The sequence below is a fragment of the Salmo salar genome, chromosome ssa05 (assembly GCF_905237065.1).
Source record: "Salmo salar chromosome ssa05, Ssal_v3.1, whole genome shotgun sequence".
Taxonomy (NCBI): domain Eukaryota; kingdom Metazoa; phylum Chordata; class Actinopteri; order Salmoniformes; family Salmonidae; genus Salmo; species Salmo salar.
In genome coordinates, this window is record NC_059446.1 from 1,522,422 (window position 1) to 1,539,135 (window position 16,714).

At 43.8% G+C, this 16,714-nt stretch overlaps 1 protein-coding gene across 2 annotated transcripts in view; it reads right to left on the reverse strand.

Moving 5' to 3' along the window:
- Positions 1-16,712, reverse strand: part of abcb7 (ATP-binding cassette, sub-family B (MDR/TAP), member 7) — a 38,134-nt gene extending 21,422 nt beyond the window's left edge. Inside the window, exons 1-7 of one of the 2 annotated variants that reach the window (XM_045717799.1) lie at positions 16,521-16,701; positions 16,262-16,300; positions 10,228-10,305; positions 10,023-10,097; positions 6,326-6,445; positions 1,481-1,613; positions 8-276 (exon numbers count right to left, since the gene is read on the reverse strand). In XM_045717799.1, the coding sequence (XP_045573755.1) occupies positions 8-276; positions 1,481-1,613; positions 6,326-6,445; positions 10,023-10,097; positions 10,228-10,305; positions 16,262-16,300; positions 16,521-16,670 (864 nt within the window). In that variant the 5' untranslated portion in view covers positions 16,671-16,701. Of the gene's footprint in view, positions 1-7; positions 277-1,480; positions 1,614-6,325; positions 6,446-10,022; positions 10,098-10,227; positions 10,306-16,261; positions 16,301-16,520 lie in introns of both variants that reach the window. The other variant, XM_045717800.1, reaches the window with a different exon arrangement.
- Positions 16,713-16,714: the final 2 nt, after the last annotated feature.

Below are 16,714 nucleotides of genomic sequence, written 5' to 3' on the forward strand. Positions count from 1 at the left end.
TACCCACCAGGATAGCAGAGACCAGACCCATCTCCAGCGCAGTGGGTCCCAGGTTGAAGACAATAGCAGAGAGGACGAAGGAGATGCCCCTGGTGCCCCTGTCAATGGCCTTCGACAGCGCCCCCGTCTGGCGGGACAGGTGGAAGCCCAGGTCCAGGCTGTGGAGGTGCAGAAACACGTTCTTGGCGATGCGGCGGATGGAACTCTGGGCAACTTTCCCGAACACGGCGTTACGTAGCTCGTTGAAGAGGGCCGAACCGGCACGGGACACACCGTCTGGGAGGAGAGGGAAAGAGGATTTCATCGGAGAGAACGGCAAGCCAGCCTTTATAGAAATCAGAGACAAGAGATCAATTGATTTGATTGTTTAAGTCCTGGTTCAAATGTACATGGCTGACAAATATAGTTTGAGTTTATCGGAGAGGAGACTGTCCCAGACCAGGCCTGGCTGTGTCGTAACAGAGACCGTCCCAGACTAGAAGAATGATGTTCATTGAAGTTAGAAAGCTTCAAGTTCCTCGGCCAGAGTTAAAGGATGGAGGCAGTCATGGGCTGACAGGAAGGACTGGTCACCCAAACCCTGACATCAACATCTATTCACAAGCCACAGAGAGAGAGAGAACGGGGAGAGCAGAGAGAGAGAGAGAACGGGGAGAGAGAGAGAGAGCGGGGAGAGAGAGAGAGAGCGGGCAGAGAGAGAGAGAGCGGGCAGAGAGAGAGAGAGCGGGAGAGAGAGAGAGCGGGCAGAGAGAGAGAGAGCGGGAGAGAGAGAGAGAGCGGGAGAGAGAGAGAGAGAGAGGGAGAGCGAGAGAGAGAGAGAGAGCGGGAGAGAGAGAGAGAGAGCGGGAGAGAGAGACAGAGAGAGAGAGAGCGGGAGAGAGAGAGAGAGCGGGCAGAGAGAGAGAGAGCGGGCAGAGAGAGAGAGAGAGCGAGAGAGAGAGAGAGAGAGAGACAGACGGGAGAGAGAGAGAGAGCTATATTTATTCACATATATATATTCTACAAATATATATTTTACATATATAATATTTAAATATATTATTTTATATAATATTAATTTTACATATATATATACTATATATATATATATTCTTATATATATATATATATATATATTATTACATATACATATATATTAACATATTATAATAATTACATATATATATATTATATATATATATATTATAATACATATATATTTTTTACATATATATATTATATATATATTACATATTATTTCATATATATTATTATTCATATATATATCTATATATATATATACTATATATATATTATTATATATACATATTATATAATATATATATATTTTATATATATATATTATATATACATATATATATATATTATATACTATATAGAGATAATATATAAAGAGAGAGAGAGAGAGCGAGAGAAGGAGGGACGGGAGAGAGAAAAAAAGTGCCTTTCTGGTTTGTGTAGAAAAGTAGTTGGGACTTACAACCAATCAGAACAGCAGTTGCCATGGTAGCCACGGTGTTGGGGGCGTCGCTCAGGTTCAGCATGTGTCCTGACAGTCCATTCAGCTCGTCCACGGCAAACTTAAACATGAAGGGTACCATCACATTGGTCATCTAGGGAGACCGGAGAGAAAGTGGTGAAAACATGAACTTCCATTCTTCTGATGGTAGAAGCTAGGTGCAATAAGGCTGGCTGTGTGTGGGCTTGTCATACTATCCTGGTGGGGACTGGAGAACCCGAAAACTCCAGAGAGTAAAACAAGGTAAAGTCAACACTACACAGGTAAGCTAACAGTTCCAGAAATCAGGAACCGCAGTAAAGCTCTACGGACCTCTATATCTACAGGGCATTCAGAAGGCTCTATATATCTACAGGGCATTCAGAAGGCTCTATATCTACAGGGCATTCAGAAGGCTCTATATCTACAGGGCATTCAGAAGGCTCTATATCTACAGGGCATTCAGAAGGCTCTATATCTACAGGGCATTCAGAAGGCTCTATATCTACAGGGCATTCAGAAGGCTCTATATCTACAGGGCATTCAGTAGGCTCTATATCTACAGGGCATTCAGAAGGCTCTATATATCTACAGGGCATTCAGAAGGCTCTATATCTACAGGGCATTCAGAAGGCTCTATATCTACAGGGCATTCAGAAGGCTCTATATCTACAGGGCATTCAGAAGGCTCTATATCTACAGGGCATTCAGTAGGCTCTATATCTACAGGGCATTCAGTAGGCTCTATATCTACAGGGCATTCAGTAGGCTCTATATCTACAGGGCATTCAGTAGGCTCTATATCTACAGGGCATTCAGAAGGCTCTATATCTACAGGGCATTCAGAAGGCTCTATATCTACAGGGCATTCAGTAGGCTCTATATCTACAGGGCATTCAGAAGGCTCTATATCTACAGGGCATTCAGTAGGCTCTATATCTACAGGGCATTCAGTAGGCTCTATATCTACAGGGCATTCAGTAGGCTCTATATCTACAGGGCATTCAGTAGGCTCTATATCTACAGGGCATTCAGTAGGCTCTATATCTACAGGGCATTCAGTAGGCTCTATATCTACAGGGCATTCAGTAGGCTCTATATCTACAGGGCATTCAGTAGGCTCTATATCTACAGGGCATTCAGAAGGCTCTATATCTACAGGGCATTCAGAAGGCTCTATATCTACAGGGCATTCAGAAGGCTCTATATCTACAGGGCATTCAGAAGGCTCTATATCTACAGGGCATTCAGAAGGCTCTATATCTACAGGGCATTCAGAAGGCTCTATATCTACAGGGCATTCAGAAGGCTCTATATCTACAGGGCATTCAGAAGGCTCTATATCTACAGGGCATTCAGAAGGCTCTATATCTACAGGGCATTCAGAAGGCTCTATATCTACAGGGCATTCAGAAGGCTCTATATCTACAGGGCATTCAGAAGGCTCTATATCTACAGGGCATTCAGTAGGCTCTATATCTACAGGGCATTCAGTAGGCTCTATATCTACAGGGCATTCAGAAGGCTCTATATCTACAGGGCATTCAGAAGGCTCTATATCTACAGGGCATTCAGAAGGCTCTATATCTACAGGGCATTCAGAAGGCTCTATATCTACAGGGCATTCAGAAGGCTCTATATCTACAGGGCATTCAGAAGGCTCTATATCTACAGGGCATTCAGAAGGCTCTATATCTACAGGGCATTCAGAAGGCTCTATATCTACAGGGCATTCAGAAGGCTCTATATCTACAGGGCATTCAGAAGGCTCTATATCTACAGGGCATTCAGAAGGCTCTATATCTACAGGGCATTCAGAAGGCTCTATATCTACAGGGCATTCAGAAGGCTCTATATCTCTACAGGGCATTCAGAAGGCTCTATATCTACAGGGCATTCAGAAGGCTCTATATCTCTACAGGGCATTCAGAAGGCTCTATATCTACAGGGCATTCAGAAGGCTCTATATCTACAGGGCATTCAGAAGGCTCTATATCTACAGGGCATTCAGTAGGCTCTATATCTACAGGGCATTCAGAAGGCTCTATATCTACAGGGCATTCAGAAGGCTCTATATATCTACAGGGCATTCAGTAGGCTCTATATCTACAGGGCATTCAGAAAGTAAATCAAACCAGTGGACATTAGCTATATTTTTACTCAATCTACACAATCAATACCACATAATGACAAAGTGGAAACAGCTTTAGACATTTTTGCTAATTTATTTACAGAAGTATTCAGACCTTTTGCTATGAGACTAATTAGCTCAGGTGCTTCCTGTTTCCATTGACTATCCTTGAAATGTTTCTACAATTATAAAAAAAAATGTTTTGAGGTAGATGAGCTTTAATATTGCAGTTAGATTGTAGCATTTCCAATACCCCATATATTTTTTGTAAATATAAACTCAGCAAAAAAAGAAACGTCCCTTTTTCATGACCGTCAAAAGAAAGATGCCCAGGGTCCCTGCTCATCTGCGTGAACGTGCCTTAGGCAAGGAGGCATGAGGACTGCAGATGTGGTCAGGGGAATACATTTCAATGTCCGTACTGTGAGACGCCAAAGACAGCGCTACAGGGAGACGGGATGACCAGCTGATCGTCCTCGCAGTGGCAGACCATGTGTAACACCTGCACAGGATCGGTACATCCGAACATCACACCTGCGGGACAGGTACAGGATGGCAACAACAACTGCCTGAGTTACACCAGGAACGCACAATCCCTCCATCAGTGCTCAGACTGTCCACAATAGGCTGAGAGAGGCTGGACTGAGGGCCTGTAGGCCTGTTGTAAGGCAGGTCCTCACCAGACATCACCGGCAACAACGTCTCCCTATGGGCACAATCCCACTGTCGCTGGACCAGACAGGACTGGCAAAAAGTGCTCTTCTCTGACGAGTTGCAGTTCTCTAACCAGGGATGATGGTCGGATTCGCATTTATCATCGAAGGAATGAGCATTACACCGAGGCCTGTACTCTGGAGCGGGATCCATCATGGTCTGGGGCGGAGTGTCACAGCATCATCGGACTGAGCTTGTTGTCATTGCAGGCAATCTCAACGCTGTGCGTTACAGGGAAGACATCCTCCTCCCTCATGTGGTACCCCTCCTGCAGGCCCATCCTGACATGACCCTCCAGCATGACAATACCACCAGCCATACTGCTCGTTCTGTGTGTGATTTCCTACAAGACAGGAATGTCAGTGTTCTGCCTTGGCCAGCGAAGAGCCCAGATCTCAACCCCATTGAGCACGTCTGGGACCTGTTGGATCTGAGGGTGAGGGCTAGGACCACTCCTCCCAGAAATGTCCGGGAACTTGCAGGTGCCTTGGTGGAAGAGTGGGGTAACATCTCACAGCAAGAACTGGCAAATCTGGCGCAGTCCATGAGGAGGAGATGCACTGCAGTACTTAATGCAGCTGGTGGCCACACCAGATACTGACTGTTACTTTTGATTTTGAAGAAGCAACAAAATCCCCAAGAACCACTGTGAAAGAATTGCAGGGTGGAGTCTTGGGGTCACCAGGTTAAAAAAAAATCCACCTCCACAGGAAGGGTTTCCAGAAGAAAGCCCTTTCTGACCCCAAGACAGACGGAAGCGCTTGGAGTTTGCCAAACATAATTTAAATGATGACTGGAAGAAGGTGCTCTGGTCAGATGAGACCAAAATTGAACGTTTCGGTCAGATACAGCATCGGCATGTTTGACGTCGAAACAGAGACGCATACAAGGAGAGGCACCTCATACCCACGGTGAAATATGGTGGTGGGTCAGTGATGTTTTAATTCCAGAGGTCCAGGGACACTGGTTAAGATTGAAGGCATGATGAATTCGACCAAGTATCAGGCAATTTTGGCTGACAATCTGGTTTCCTCTGCCAGAAGGCTGGGACTTGGCCGTAGGTAGACTTTCCAACAAGACAATGACCCAAAACATACCTCAAGATCCACACAGAAATTGTTGTGTGACAACAAAATCAATGTATCTGCCCTTGCCATCTCAGTCGCCGGACCTCAATCCAATCAAAAGCCTGTGGGCTGAGTTGAAGAGGGCAGTTGATAAGCGCAAACCCAAGATTGTGAATGATCTTCAAAGGATCTGCATAGAGGAATGGTCCAAATGTGTTCCTTAACCTTGTCAAACATTACAGGAAAAGACACCATGCTGTTATCCCTGCCAGAGGAGCACTAAGTACTAAATGAGGAGTGACAATAATAATGAAACCTTGATTTTGGTGAAATATATTTTGTATTATTAAACAATTGTATGATTTTGGTTGGTTTCATTGAAACATTAATAAAGTACATTTTTTCACTTTGACATTATGGAGTATTATGTAAATCATACACACAAAAAATGTCAATCCCACATTGTAACAAAATGTGGAAAAGTTTGAAATGTATACTTTCTATAAGCACTGTACCACCAGCCAGCAGACGTGTCCCATCAGACTACCTCATCAGACTACCTTACCTCCAGCCAGCAGACGTGTCCCATCAGACTACCTCAGACTAAATCAGACTACCTCACCAGACTCCTACCTCACCAGACTCCTACCTCACCAGACTCCTACCTCACCAGACTCCTCCCTCACCAGACTCCTACCTCACCAGACTCCTACCTCACCAGACTCCTACCTCACCAGACTCCTCCCTCACCAGACTCCTACCTCACCAGACTCCTCCCTCACCAGACTCCTACCTCACCAGACTCCCTCACCAGACTCCCTCACCAGACTACCTTACCTCCAGCCAGCAGACGTGTGTGTGTGTGTGTGTGTGTGTGTGTGTGTGTGTGTGTGTGTGTGTGTCTCATCAGACTACCTTAGCTCCAGCCAGCAGCCCCAGGGCGATGGCTACTCTAGCCCGTAGATCAGGTCGGTCCTTGGGCCACACGTAGGACAACATGTTAGACATGATGGTCCTGGAATTCACCTCCTTCAACTGCCACCAGGACACAACAAAAACACAACAAGAAAAACACTTAGATGACATAACACTGCTTATTCACATGGCTCAGTTGGTAGAGCACGGAGGTTGCAAAGACAAGGACTGCGGGTTCGATTCCCGCTGGGGTCTCCCATACACATGACCAAGTCCCTTGGGATGAAAGCGTCTGCAAAATGTAATCCGTTATAATTTATGTGTGTTCCTCCGCACTGTGATCACAGAACAGGAAGGAAACGCATATAACGTCACAAGACTTAGGCAAAAAAGCTTCACTTGTCCAAAACATTGACTAATAATAATAATAATACTCAAAGGGAAAATGTAGATCGTTAATGACTAAGGTTGTTTTTATAACAATATGGCAAGACATTGTGTACTGGTTGTCCAATAGGATCCTGTAGTTCTCTGACAGACGGGGAAGGGAAAACTCCAGGCCCCAGGCAACCCACTGACACCTGATGCTTGGTGGTGGGGGGGGGGTGTATACGCCCAGGGAAACGGTGAGTAGACTGGCCATCTGTCTCCAGGTGGACAAGGAGAGCCTGCCTGACACTACATCTCCCAGAGGGCCGTAGGGCTGGGCAGCAGCTCAGCGACAGGAAGAGGACACTACATCTCCCAGAGTGCCGTAGCGCTGGGCAGCAGCTCAGCGACAGGAAGAAGTCTCTAGATGGACATCATCATCATCATCAAGGGCTTCCACCATTTTAAAGTAGTCATCTGAGTGGCGATTCGAATGGGTTGGGAGCGATCAGCCAATGATCACAGCATCATCTTCATGTTGTGTTGCCTATGATTTGTAAATAGCTTTAAGCCTCATCTCTGCCATCTAGTGGCCACAATAAATTACTGCCAACATTCGGTTCAGGACTCCAGCTCTGCAGGTGCCGGTAAATAACCAATATTACCATTGCACGTTTTCCCCCCCAAATACAAATAGAGATAGACTCGATGGTGCTGCCCATGTTGTCGCAGACGCCATAACGGCACAGATACAAAGATGAGTCCTCTATCTATCTCTATGCTACAGACCTGTCTCCAGGAAGACCCAGAGAGCGTGTCTGACATATCCACCAGGGGGCGCCAGCCAAGCTGAGGGGGCAGCACAACATGGCTGGCATCCCATCTGAGAGCCAAGATGGGCGTTTACCTGCTTTGTCAGCCAGCTGCCACAGGGGCCTGGCTAAAGCAACAGAGCTGCTGATGAGCAGCAACACCAAGCTGATTTTAGTAATGTGTGTGTAGTATGGTATACTGAAACTTTTACCTATTTTTTTGTCTCAGAAAAAATAAATAATGTTTTGATACTAGAATATTGGTTACGTTCAGTACTTCTGTCAAATGCATCTTACGTGATTGAGAGGGTCAAGTAGGTCTATCAGAACAGCCACTTTATAGCACGAAGAGCAGTCCCTGCTCCACTTCCTCATTCATTACTAGCGTTCCCCACTCATGCTGCACACAAGTATAATGTGACACGGCATGTAGAAATGTTGACACTGTTCACTACTATTCGCAAAACAATGTCCTACTGGCTAGAACCCTTTACAATGCAAGAAGGTATCTTCCATCTTTGTAGGATAACTTTCCTAGCTAGCTGACAGCTGAAGCTAACATTCATTCACTACCCTGGTACTTTGGTTATGATAATATGCAAACTAGAGGTATCATTATTCATTTGAGACTAAAGAGATTTTATTTATGTATTATATTAAGTCAAAATAAAAATAAAATGTGTTCATTGTTCATTCAGTATTGTTGTAATTGTCATTATTACCAGTCTATATAAAAATCGGCCGATTAATCGGTATCGGCTTTTTTTTGGTCCTCCAATAAATCGGTATTGGCGTTGAAAAAAAAACCCATAATCGGTCGACCTCTAATGCAAACCATGAAGCAAAATATGCAGATTTTCAAAGCTGATTGCCACCATAACTTAACCAATTCACTTAATCTCCCTTGCCACCATAATTTAACCAATTCACTTAATCTCCCTTGCCACCATAACTTAATTGACCTGGGTTTCCACTAGATTGCATAGCAACAAAGTAAGATTCCACAGCCACATTCTACCTCCAAATGACATCGTTTTTTCCTTAAAGAGACAGCGCAGACTTTTATAAAAAGGGATCGCTTCTTCCATGCAAATGTTGTTGATCAGTACAATAAAAATAATATGATCTCCTAGCAAGTTGCCAATAAAATACGTCCTAAATGGAAGGGAAATAGACTCCTCCGTAGCCCCAATGAAATCAGACTCAATGCATGACAGTCCTATTGAATATTATACTTTATAATTATTTATATTGTACTTTTTCCACCGCTGCTTTAAATCACAGGAGATATAACAAGACAAGACAATATAACAATCCGTTGTTGCTGGTCTAGTAGTGGAATTAAAGCTGCAATATATGTCACTTTCTGGGCGAAACAAATTCACATAGAAATGCGAGTTATAGATCTGTCATTCTAATTGAAAGCCAGTCTAAGAAGCAGTAGATCTGTTCTGTGTGCGCTTTTTCTATGCTTCCCGTTCTTAAATTTCGTTTTTGCATCTTACTTTTGTACACCAGATTCAAACAGCTGAAAATACAATGATTCTCAGTGGTTTAGATTGTATAATGATTCTCAGTGGTTTAGACGGTATAATGATTCTCAGTGGTTTAGATGGTACAATGATTCTCAGTGGTTTAGACGGTACAATGATTCTCAGTGGTTTAGATGGTACAATGATTCTCAGTGGTTTAGATGGTATAATGATTCTCAGTGGTTTAGATGGTATAATGATTCTCAGTGGTTTAGATGGTACAGTGATTCTCAGTGGTTTAGACGGTATAATGATTCTCAGTGGTTTAGATGGTACAATGATTCTCAGTGGTTTAGACGGTATAATGATTCTCAGTGGTTAAGACGGTACAATGATTCTCAGTGGTTTAGACGGTACAATGATTCTCAGTGGTTTAGACGGTATAATGATTCTCAGTGGTTTAGACGGTACAATGATTCTCAGTGGTGTAGATGGTTCAGTGATTCTCAGTGGTTTAGACGGTACAATGATTCTCAGTGGTTTAGACGGTATAATGATTCTCAGTGGTTTAGATGGTACAGTGATTCTCAGTGGTGTAGATGGTAGTGATTCTCAGTGGTTTAGACGGTATAATGATTCTCAGTGGTTTAGACGGTACAATGATTCTCAGTGGTTTAGACGGTATAATGATTCTCAGTGGTTTAGATGGTAGTGATTCTCAGTGGTGTAGATGGTATAATGATTCTCTACACAACAACTGCTTGTTTTGTCACAAACTATAAATTAGACGAACTCTTCGAATTTTAGCAGCCAGGAAATGGTGGAGCAATTGCAATAGGTCTTTTAACAGTTTTTGCTGGTCTACTGGTGGAATTCATTAACACAAACAGTTGGCTATGAAAGTAAAGGTGACACTTTCCCTGCAGAATTGAGTTAGGAACAAATGAATGATCACCTATTTTCTCTGTTTACATGCTGATCATGGAGCTAATAAAACACAACATGCTTCTGTTATAGAACATTTGGAAGTACTATTTTTCTTACCACATTTTTGGGGTCTGCGTTTAATCTTCCACCCGCACTTCCGTGCCAACATGTCCGTTCTGTCACCTGCAAATGCTGTGAACAAGCACACACACACACACACACACACACACACTATTAGAACTAGATTCTTCAGAGTTCATATTAAAACGTAATTGTTTCTGATTCCGTAAATGGCATAGGCTCCAATAACAATCTAACGTACCTTTGCAGCTTCCAGTAAACGTCTGCTGTTGTCATTCCTGTTGACTGTCCATGTGGATGTCCTCAGGTTGGGGCTCAGCTACAGGAGAGAGGGGAGGAGAGGAGAGACCAGAGGGGAGGAGAGGAGAGACCAGAGGGGAGGAGAGGAGAGGAGAGACCAGAGGGGAGGAGAGGAGAGGAGAGACCAGAGGGGAGGAGAGGAGAGGAGAGACCAGAGGGGAGGAGAGGAGAGGAGAGACCAGAGGGGAGGGGAGGAGAGACCAGAGGGGAGGAGAGGAGAGACCAGAGGGGAGGAAAGGAGAGACCAGAGGGGAGGGGAGGAGAGACCAGAGGGGAGGAGAGGAGAGACCAGAGGGGAGGAGAGGAGAGACCAGAGGGGAGGAGAGGAGAGACCAGAGGGGAGGAGAGGAGAGACCAGAGGGGAGGAGAGGAGAGACCAGAGGGGAGGAGAGGAGAGACCAGAGGGGAGGAGAGGAGAGACCAGAGGGGAGGAGAGGAGAGACCAGAGGGGAGGAGAGGAGAGACCAGAGGGGAGGGAGGAGAGACCAGAGGGGAGGGGAGGAGAGACCAGAGGGGAGGAGAGGAGAGACCAGAGGGGAGGAGAGGAGAGACCAGAGGGGAGGAGAGGAGAGACCAGAGGGGAGGAGAGGAGAGACCAGAGGGGAGGAGAGGAGAGACCAGAGGGGAGGAGAGGAGAGACCAGCGGGGAGGAGAGGAGAGACCAGCGGGGAGGAGAGGAGAGACCAGCGGGGAGGAGAGGAGAGACCAGAGGGGAGGAGAGGAGAGACCAGAGGAAAGGAGAGGAGAGACCAGAGGGGAGGGAGACCAGAGGGCAGGGAGACCAGAGGGGAGGGGAGGAGAGACCAGAGGGGAGGAGAGGAGAGACCAGAGGGGAGGAGAGGAGAGACCAGAGGGGAGGAGAGGAGAGACCAGAGGGGAGGAGCCCGTTTCAGTAAAAATGTACAGATCCAGACAGAAACATTCCTTCTTGTTGAACGATACCCCTGAGGGCTATGGGATAAAACAGCGGCCAAAAAGCATGCAAGTTCAAACACAGCCGGTGTCAGCTGAGGTCACACTGTACAGATAATATTTACCAGATTGTATTTAGGAGACAGAGGTTGTGAACATAACTAAGACTACAGAGTGGCGGTGGTAACCCTTACTGATGACCTGTGGGTCAAATCATTTCGTTTCAGCCATGACACCCACCATTTCAGAGAGTTCTGAAATATCTTCTGCAGTTAGGAATAGATCAGCATTCCTACAACATTATTTTCTTGAGATATAATTAGATTTCTGAGAAATTATACTAATTGACTGCACCCATATTGGCCATTTTAAATTTATAGGATCCAAATAATATTCAATTAATATGGTACCCGACATCCGATTTGGACCGAATGTTTTTCCAAACAATGAGGAAGACATGAGGAAACCAAAGACATGGTCAACAGCCCCTCACGGACCCCCCCATCCCCCCCGACCAGTACACAGTATCAGTTCAATGTTAGCTGTAGACTAGAACACTGGTCTGTATATCTTGGGTTTAACAGTACCTTGTGAAGGCTCTTCTATCATAACTGACCTCCAGACCTGAGTGCTTGACCCCGACCACCTTACTAGCAGAGCTAATCATTTGTATTAACATATTTCATGGCTGGGCCACTCAAGGACATTCAGACTTGTCATGAAGCCCCTCATGCGTTGTCTTGGCTGTGTGCTTAGGGTTGTTGTCCTATTGGAAGGTGAACCTTCACCCCAGTCTGGAGCAGGTTTTCATCAAAGATCTCTCTGTACTTTGCTCCATTCATCTATGCCTCGATCCTGACTAGTTTCACGGTTCCTGCCGCTGAAAAACATCCCCACATCATGATGCTGCCACCACCATGCTTCACTGTAGGGATGCTGCCACCACCATGCTTCACTGTAGGGATGCTGCCACCACCATGCTTCACCGTAGGGATGCTGCAACCACCATGCTTCACCGTAGGGATGCTGCCACCACCATGCTTCACCGTAGGGATGCTGCCACCACCATGCTTCACCGTAGGGATGCTGCCAGGTTTCCTCCAGACTTGACGCGTGGCATTCAGGCCAAAGAGTTCAATCTTGGTTTCATCAGACCAAACAGGATGCACCTGAGCTCAATTTCAAGTCTCATAGCAAAGGGTCTGAACACTTACGTAAATAAAGTATCTATTTTTTACTTCATAAATTTGCAAACATTTCTAAACACCTGTTTACACTGTCATTATGGGGTATTGTGTGTAGTGTGTAGAATAAGGCTGTGTAGTGTGCAGAATAAGGCTGTGTAGCGTGCAGAATAAGGCTGTGTAGTGCGCAGAATAAGGCTGTGTAGTGCGCAGAATAAGGCTGTGTAGCGTGCAGAATAAGGCTGTGTAGTGTGTAGAATAAGGCTGTGTAGTGTGCAGAATAAGGCTGTGTAGCGTGCAGAATAAGGCTGTGTAGCGTGCAGAATAAGGCTGTGTAGTGTGTAGAATAAGGCTGTGTAGCGTGCAGAATAAGGCTGTGCAGTGTGTAGAATAAGGCTGTGCAGAATAAGGCTGTGTAGCGTGCAGAATAAGGCTGTGTAGTGTGCAGAATAAGGCTGTGTAGTGTGTAGAATAAGGCTGTGTAGTGCGCAGAATAAGGCTGTGTAGTGCGCAGAATAAGGCTGTGTAGCGTGCAGAATAATGCTGTGTAGTGTGCAGAATAAGGCTGTGTAGTGTGTAGAATAATGCTGTGTAGTGTGCAGAATAAGGCTGTGTAGAATAAGGCTGTGTAGTGTGCAGAATAAGGCTGTGTAGCGTGCAGAATAAGGCTGTGTAGCGTGCAGAATAAGGCTGTGTAGTGTGTAGAATAAGGCTGTGTAGTGTGCAGAATAAGGCTGTGTAGTGCGCAGAATAAGGCTGTGTAGCGTGCAGAATAAGGCTGTGTAGCGTGCAGAATAAGGCTGTGTAGTGTGCAGAATAAGGCTGTGTAGTGTGTAGAATAAGGCTGTGTAGTGCGCAGAATAAGGCTGTGTAGCGTGCAGAATAATGCTGTGTAGTGTGCAGAATAAGGCTGTGTAGTGTGTAGAATAATGCTGTGTAGTGTGCAGAATAAGGCTGTGTAGAATAAGGCTGTGTAGTGTGCAGAATAAGGCTGTGTAGCGTGCAGAATAAGGCTGTGTAGCGTGCAGAATAAGGCTGTGTAGCGTGCAGAATAAGGCTGTGTAGTGTGTAGAATAAGGCTGTGTAGTGTGCAGAATAAGGCTGTGTAGTGCGCAGAATAAGGCTGTGTAGCGTGCAGAATAAGGCTGTGTAGTGAGTGTGCAGAATAAGGCTGTGTAGCGTGCAGAATAAGGCTGTGTAGCGTGCAGAATAAGGCTGTGTAGTGTGCAGAATAAGGAACACGTTCCACACTCGGGCGTCACGGCCACGCTTCCACATTAAGCAGTAGGCAGAACTTCACTGCAATCAAGACGAGGTCGCTTGGCGGAAATAAAATTAGAGGCTTTGTCGTCAGCAATACCTTCCATATATACATATAAAGAAAAGTATGCAAAAAGTAGGCAGAAAAACATGTTTGAAAGGTGTACAAATAACATTTGAGTTACACAATGAAATTGTTGATACTTGAGGATGATTTAAACATGAAGCATGAAAATGCTAATATAGGTCCCTTGTCCATAGACTGCGAACACAGTGAGGAAACCAATGTAATTGTGTAATTTGGGTGAACTATCCCTGTAGTATTGAGGGAGGAAGGGTCTTCCAACTTCAGCTAATAGCAGGAAGTGCACTATCTAGAGGTCAGAACCTGGTAATAAGAGGTGGTAACTTCAATTAGTAATGGTCTCTGAACAGGGGAAACAAACATCCAATTCACCGACTACATTACAGCTCTATACTACTTACCAGACAGAACTGATAATGTATACTGGTGAACAGTTCTCAAATTACAGCACTTTCTGTACATAGTACATGTAAATAGTCCCCCTCCCCATTTTAGAGGTCCAAAAGCATTGGGACCTTCACTTGTGTATTAAAGTAGTGAAAAGTATTCCCATATTCATAGCAACGACTATACATTTGTTGATGCTTTTTTAAAGTTCCATTTGATTGTGTTTCAGATTATTTTTGTGCCCAATTGAACTGAATGGTAAATAATGTATTGTGTCATTTTGGAGTCACTTTTTGATTGTAAATAAGAACAGAATGTTTCTAAACACTTCTACATTAATGTGGATGCTGCCATGATTATAGATAGTCCCTGAAGGAATTGTGAATAATGATGAGTGAGAAAGTTAAAACGCACAAATATCTTACTGTAGGAGTTTAGCACAGATACAGTCATGGGTCCCTTCATCTGACATGTTCACGTTCTGTTTTCCCTAAACAAGCGTTGTAACATGGACACAGTCGTCTGGGAAGAATAACCAAGGCCATTTAATCTTTAGTTTTTTTGACAATTATTTTCTCGCTAATATGAGAGATAAGGTCCTTATGCTTCCAAAACCGTACAGCAAGCGATTATATTTTAATTTAACAAGCAACGCATGTTAACATTCAGACCGAGCGTCAGGGATCTTAATTAAAAATGCCCCTTACAGAAGGCACCTTCGTCCAATCACTGATGGAACGGAGTCATGATGAAGGGCTAGAACGAGCCGTGTGTCAGGAACAAAATGGAGACAATGCTCCTGGTGGAAAACTATTTCACAACCTAGAGAGAAGATTTTAGGCATCAAGAGCTAGCTATGTGCCAGAACACACAGGATCATAGCATCTTTTATATGCGTTTTGTAAAAAACCACAGTGACAGTGTTGTCTAACAACTATGAGTAAAGTCTGTCCTCATACCAGTAGTACTAGCTGGCTTACAACCTGGGGTGTAATCATTAGTCCAAACAGTTGCAAAACAGAACATTTCTAGAGTTTCTATTGGACAAATTCAGGTAGGTCCCTCCCAGTTTCGTTCGCTTCCGTTTTAAGAAACGTTTTGCAACACAATTGGCCTAATGAATACGCCAATAGTGGTCTGCCAAGTTCATCCAATATCAGTCGGTTCAAGGTTTAGATGGGGTCTTATCTCACGGGAAATACTGTCCACTGACACTCTTTACTCTGTCAGTGCCAAAGTAGGCAGACAGCCTAGCGGTTAAGAGTGTTGGGTCGAATCCCTGAACCGACGAGGTGAAAGATCTGTCGATGTGTCCTTCAGCAAGACACTTAACCGTAATAACCCCAATTACTCCTGTAAGTCGTAAAAAGATAAGAGTTTCTACTAAATGACAACTGTAAATGCTCAACACGTGACCGACTCACTGGGGCCCACAAACTGTATACCTCGGTGACTAAAATTAACCCAGCAAGCTACGTATGAGGTGTAACTTTAGTTAGTTACCAAAGTATATTTAACTACTAGTTAGTTACCATAGTATATTTAGCTAGTTAGTTACCATAGTATATTTAGCTAGTTAGTCATCATAGTATATTTAGCTACTAGTTAGTTATCAAAGTATATTTAGCTACTAGTTAGTTATCAAAGTATATTTAGCTACTAGTTAGTTATCAAAGTAGATTTAGCTACTAGTTAGATATCAAAGTAGATTTAGCTACTAGTTAGATATCAAAGTATATTTAGCTAGTTAGTTACCAAAGTATATTTAGCTACTAGTTAGTTACCAAAGTATATTTAGCTAGTTAGTTATCAAAGTATATTTAGCTACTAGTTAGTTACCATAGTATATTTAGCTAGTTAGTTATCAAAGTAGATTTAGCTAGTTAGTTATCAAAGTAGATTTAGCTAGTTAGTTATCAAAGTAGATTTAGCTAGTTAGTTATCAAAGTATATTTAGCTAGTTAGTTATCAAAGTATATTTAGCTAGTTAGTTATCAAAGTATATTTAGCTAGTTAGTTACCAAAGTATATTTAGCTACTAGTTAGTTACCATAGTATATTTAGCTAGTTAGTTATCAAAGTAGATTTAGCTAGTTAGTAATCAAAGTAGATTTAGCTAGTTAGTAATGTGTCGAAATCACTTTCACCTCAACTTGCCGGTTACGTCGAGTAGCAGACATCGCTACCTACCGAGAAAAAACATGGACAACATGTTGTGAAAACATGCTGACCACAACCTTGGTTAACTTAACTTTCTGGTAACTGACACATATTACTATAACATAACTTATCAACACACGGGTCATCCCAGAACTGGAAAACGTTTTAACATGTTGACGTGCCCTTGTCAGTTTGTGTGGAAAGTGTGACTGTCAGAACAGCGTCCTTCTCTCTCCTCCTCCTCACCAAATAAGTAGTCTGTTGTTTCTGTTGTTTCCCATTCGGTTTGTTCCCTCCTCTCCAAACATGATAAAAACTTGTCTTTTGCAGTAAAATAGCTAATTTTCTTCTCTGCAGGTGTAAAAGGCTTTCCAGCGGGACCAACAGAGGAGCCATCTTGTCAAAGGAAAGCGGCTTCCGGAAACGAACAAACTTACGTC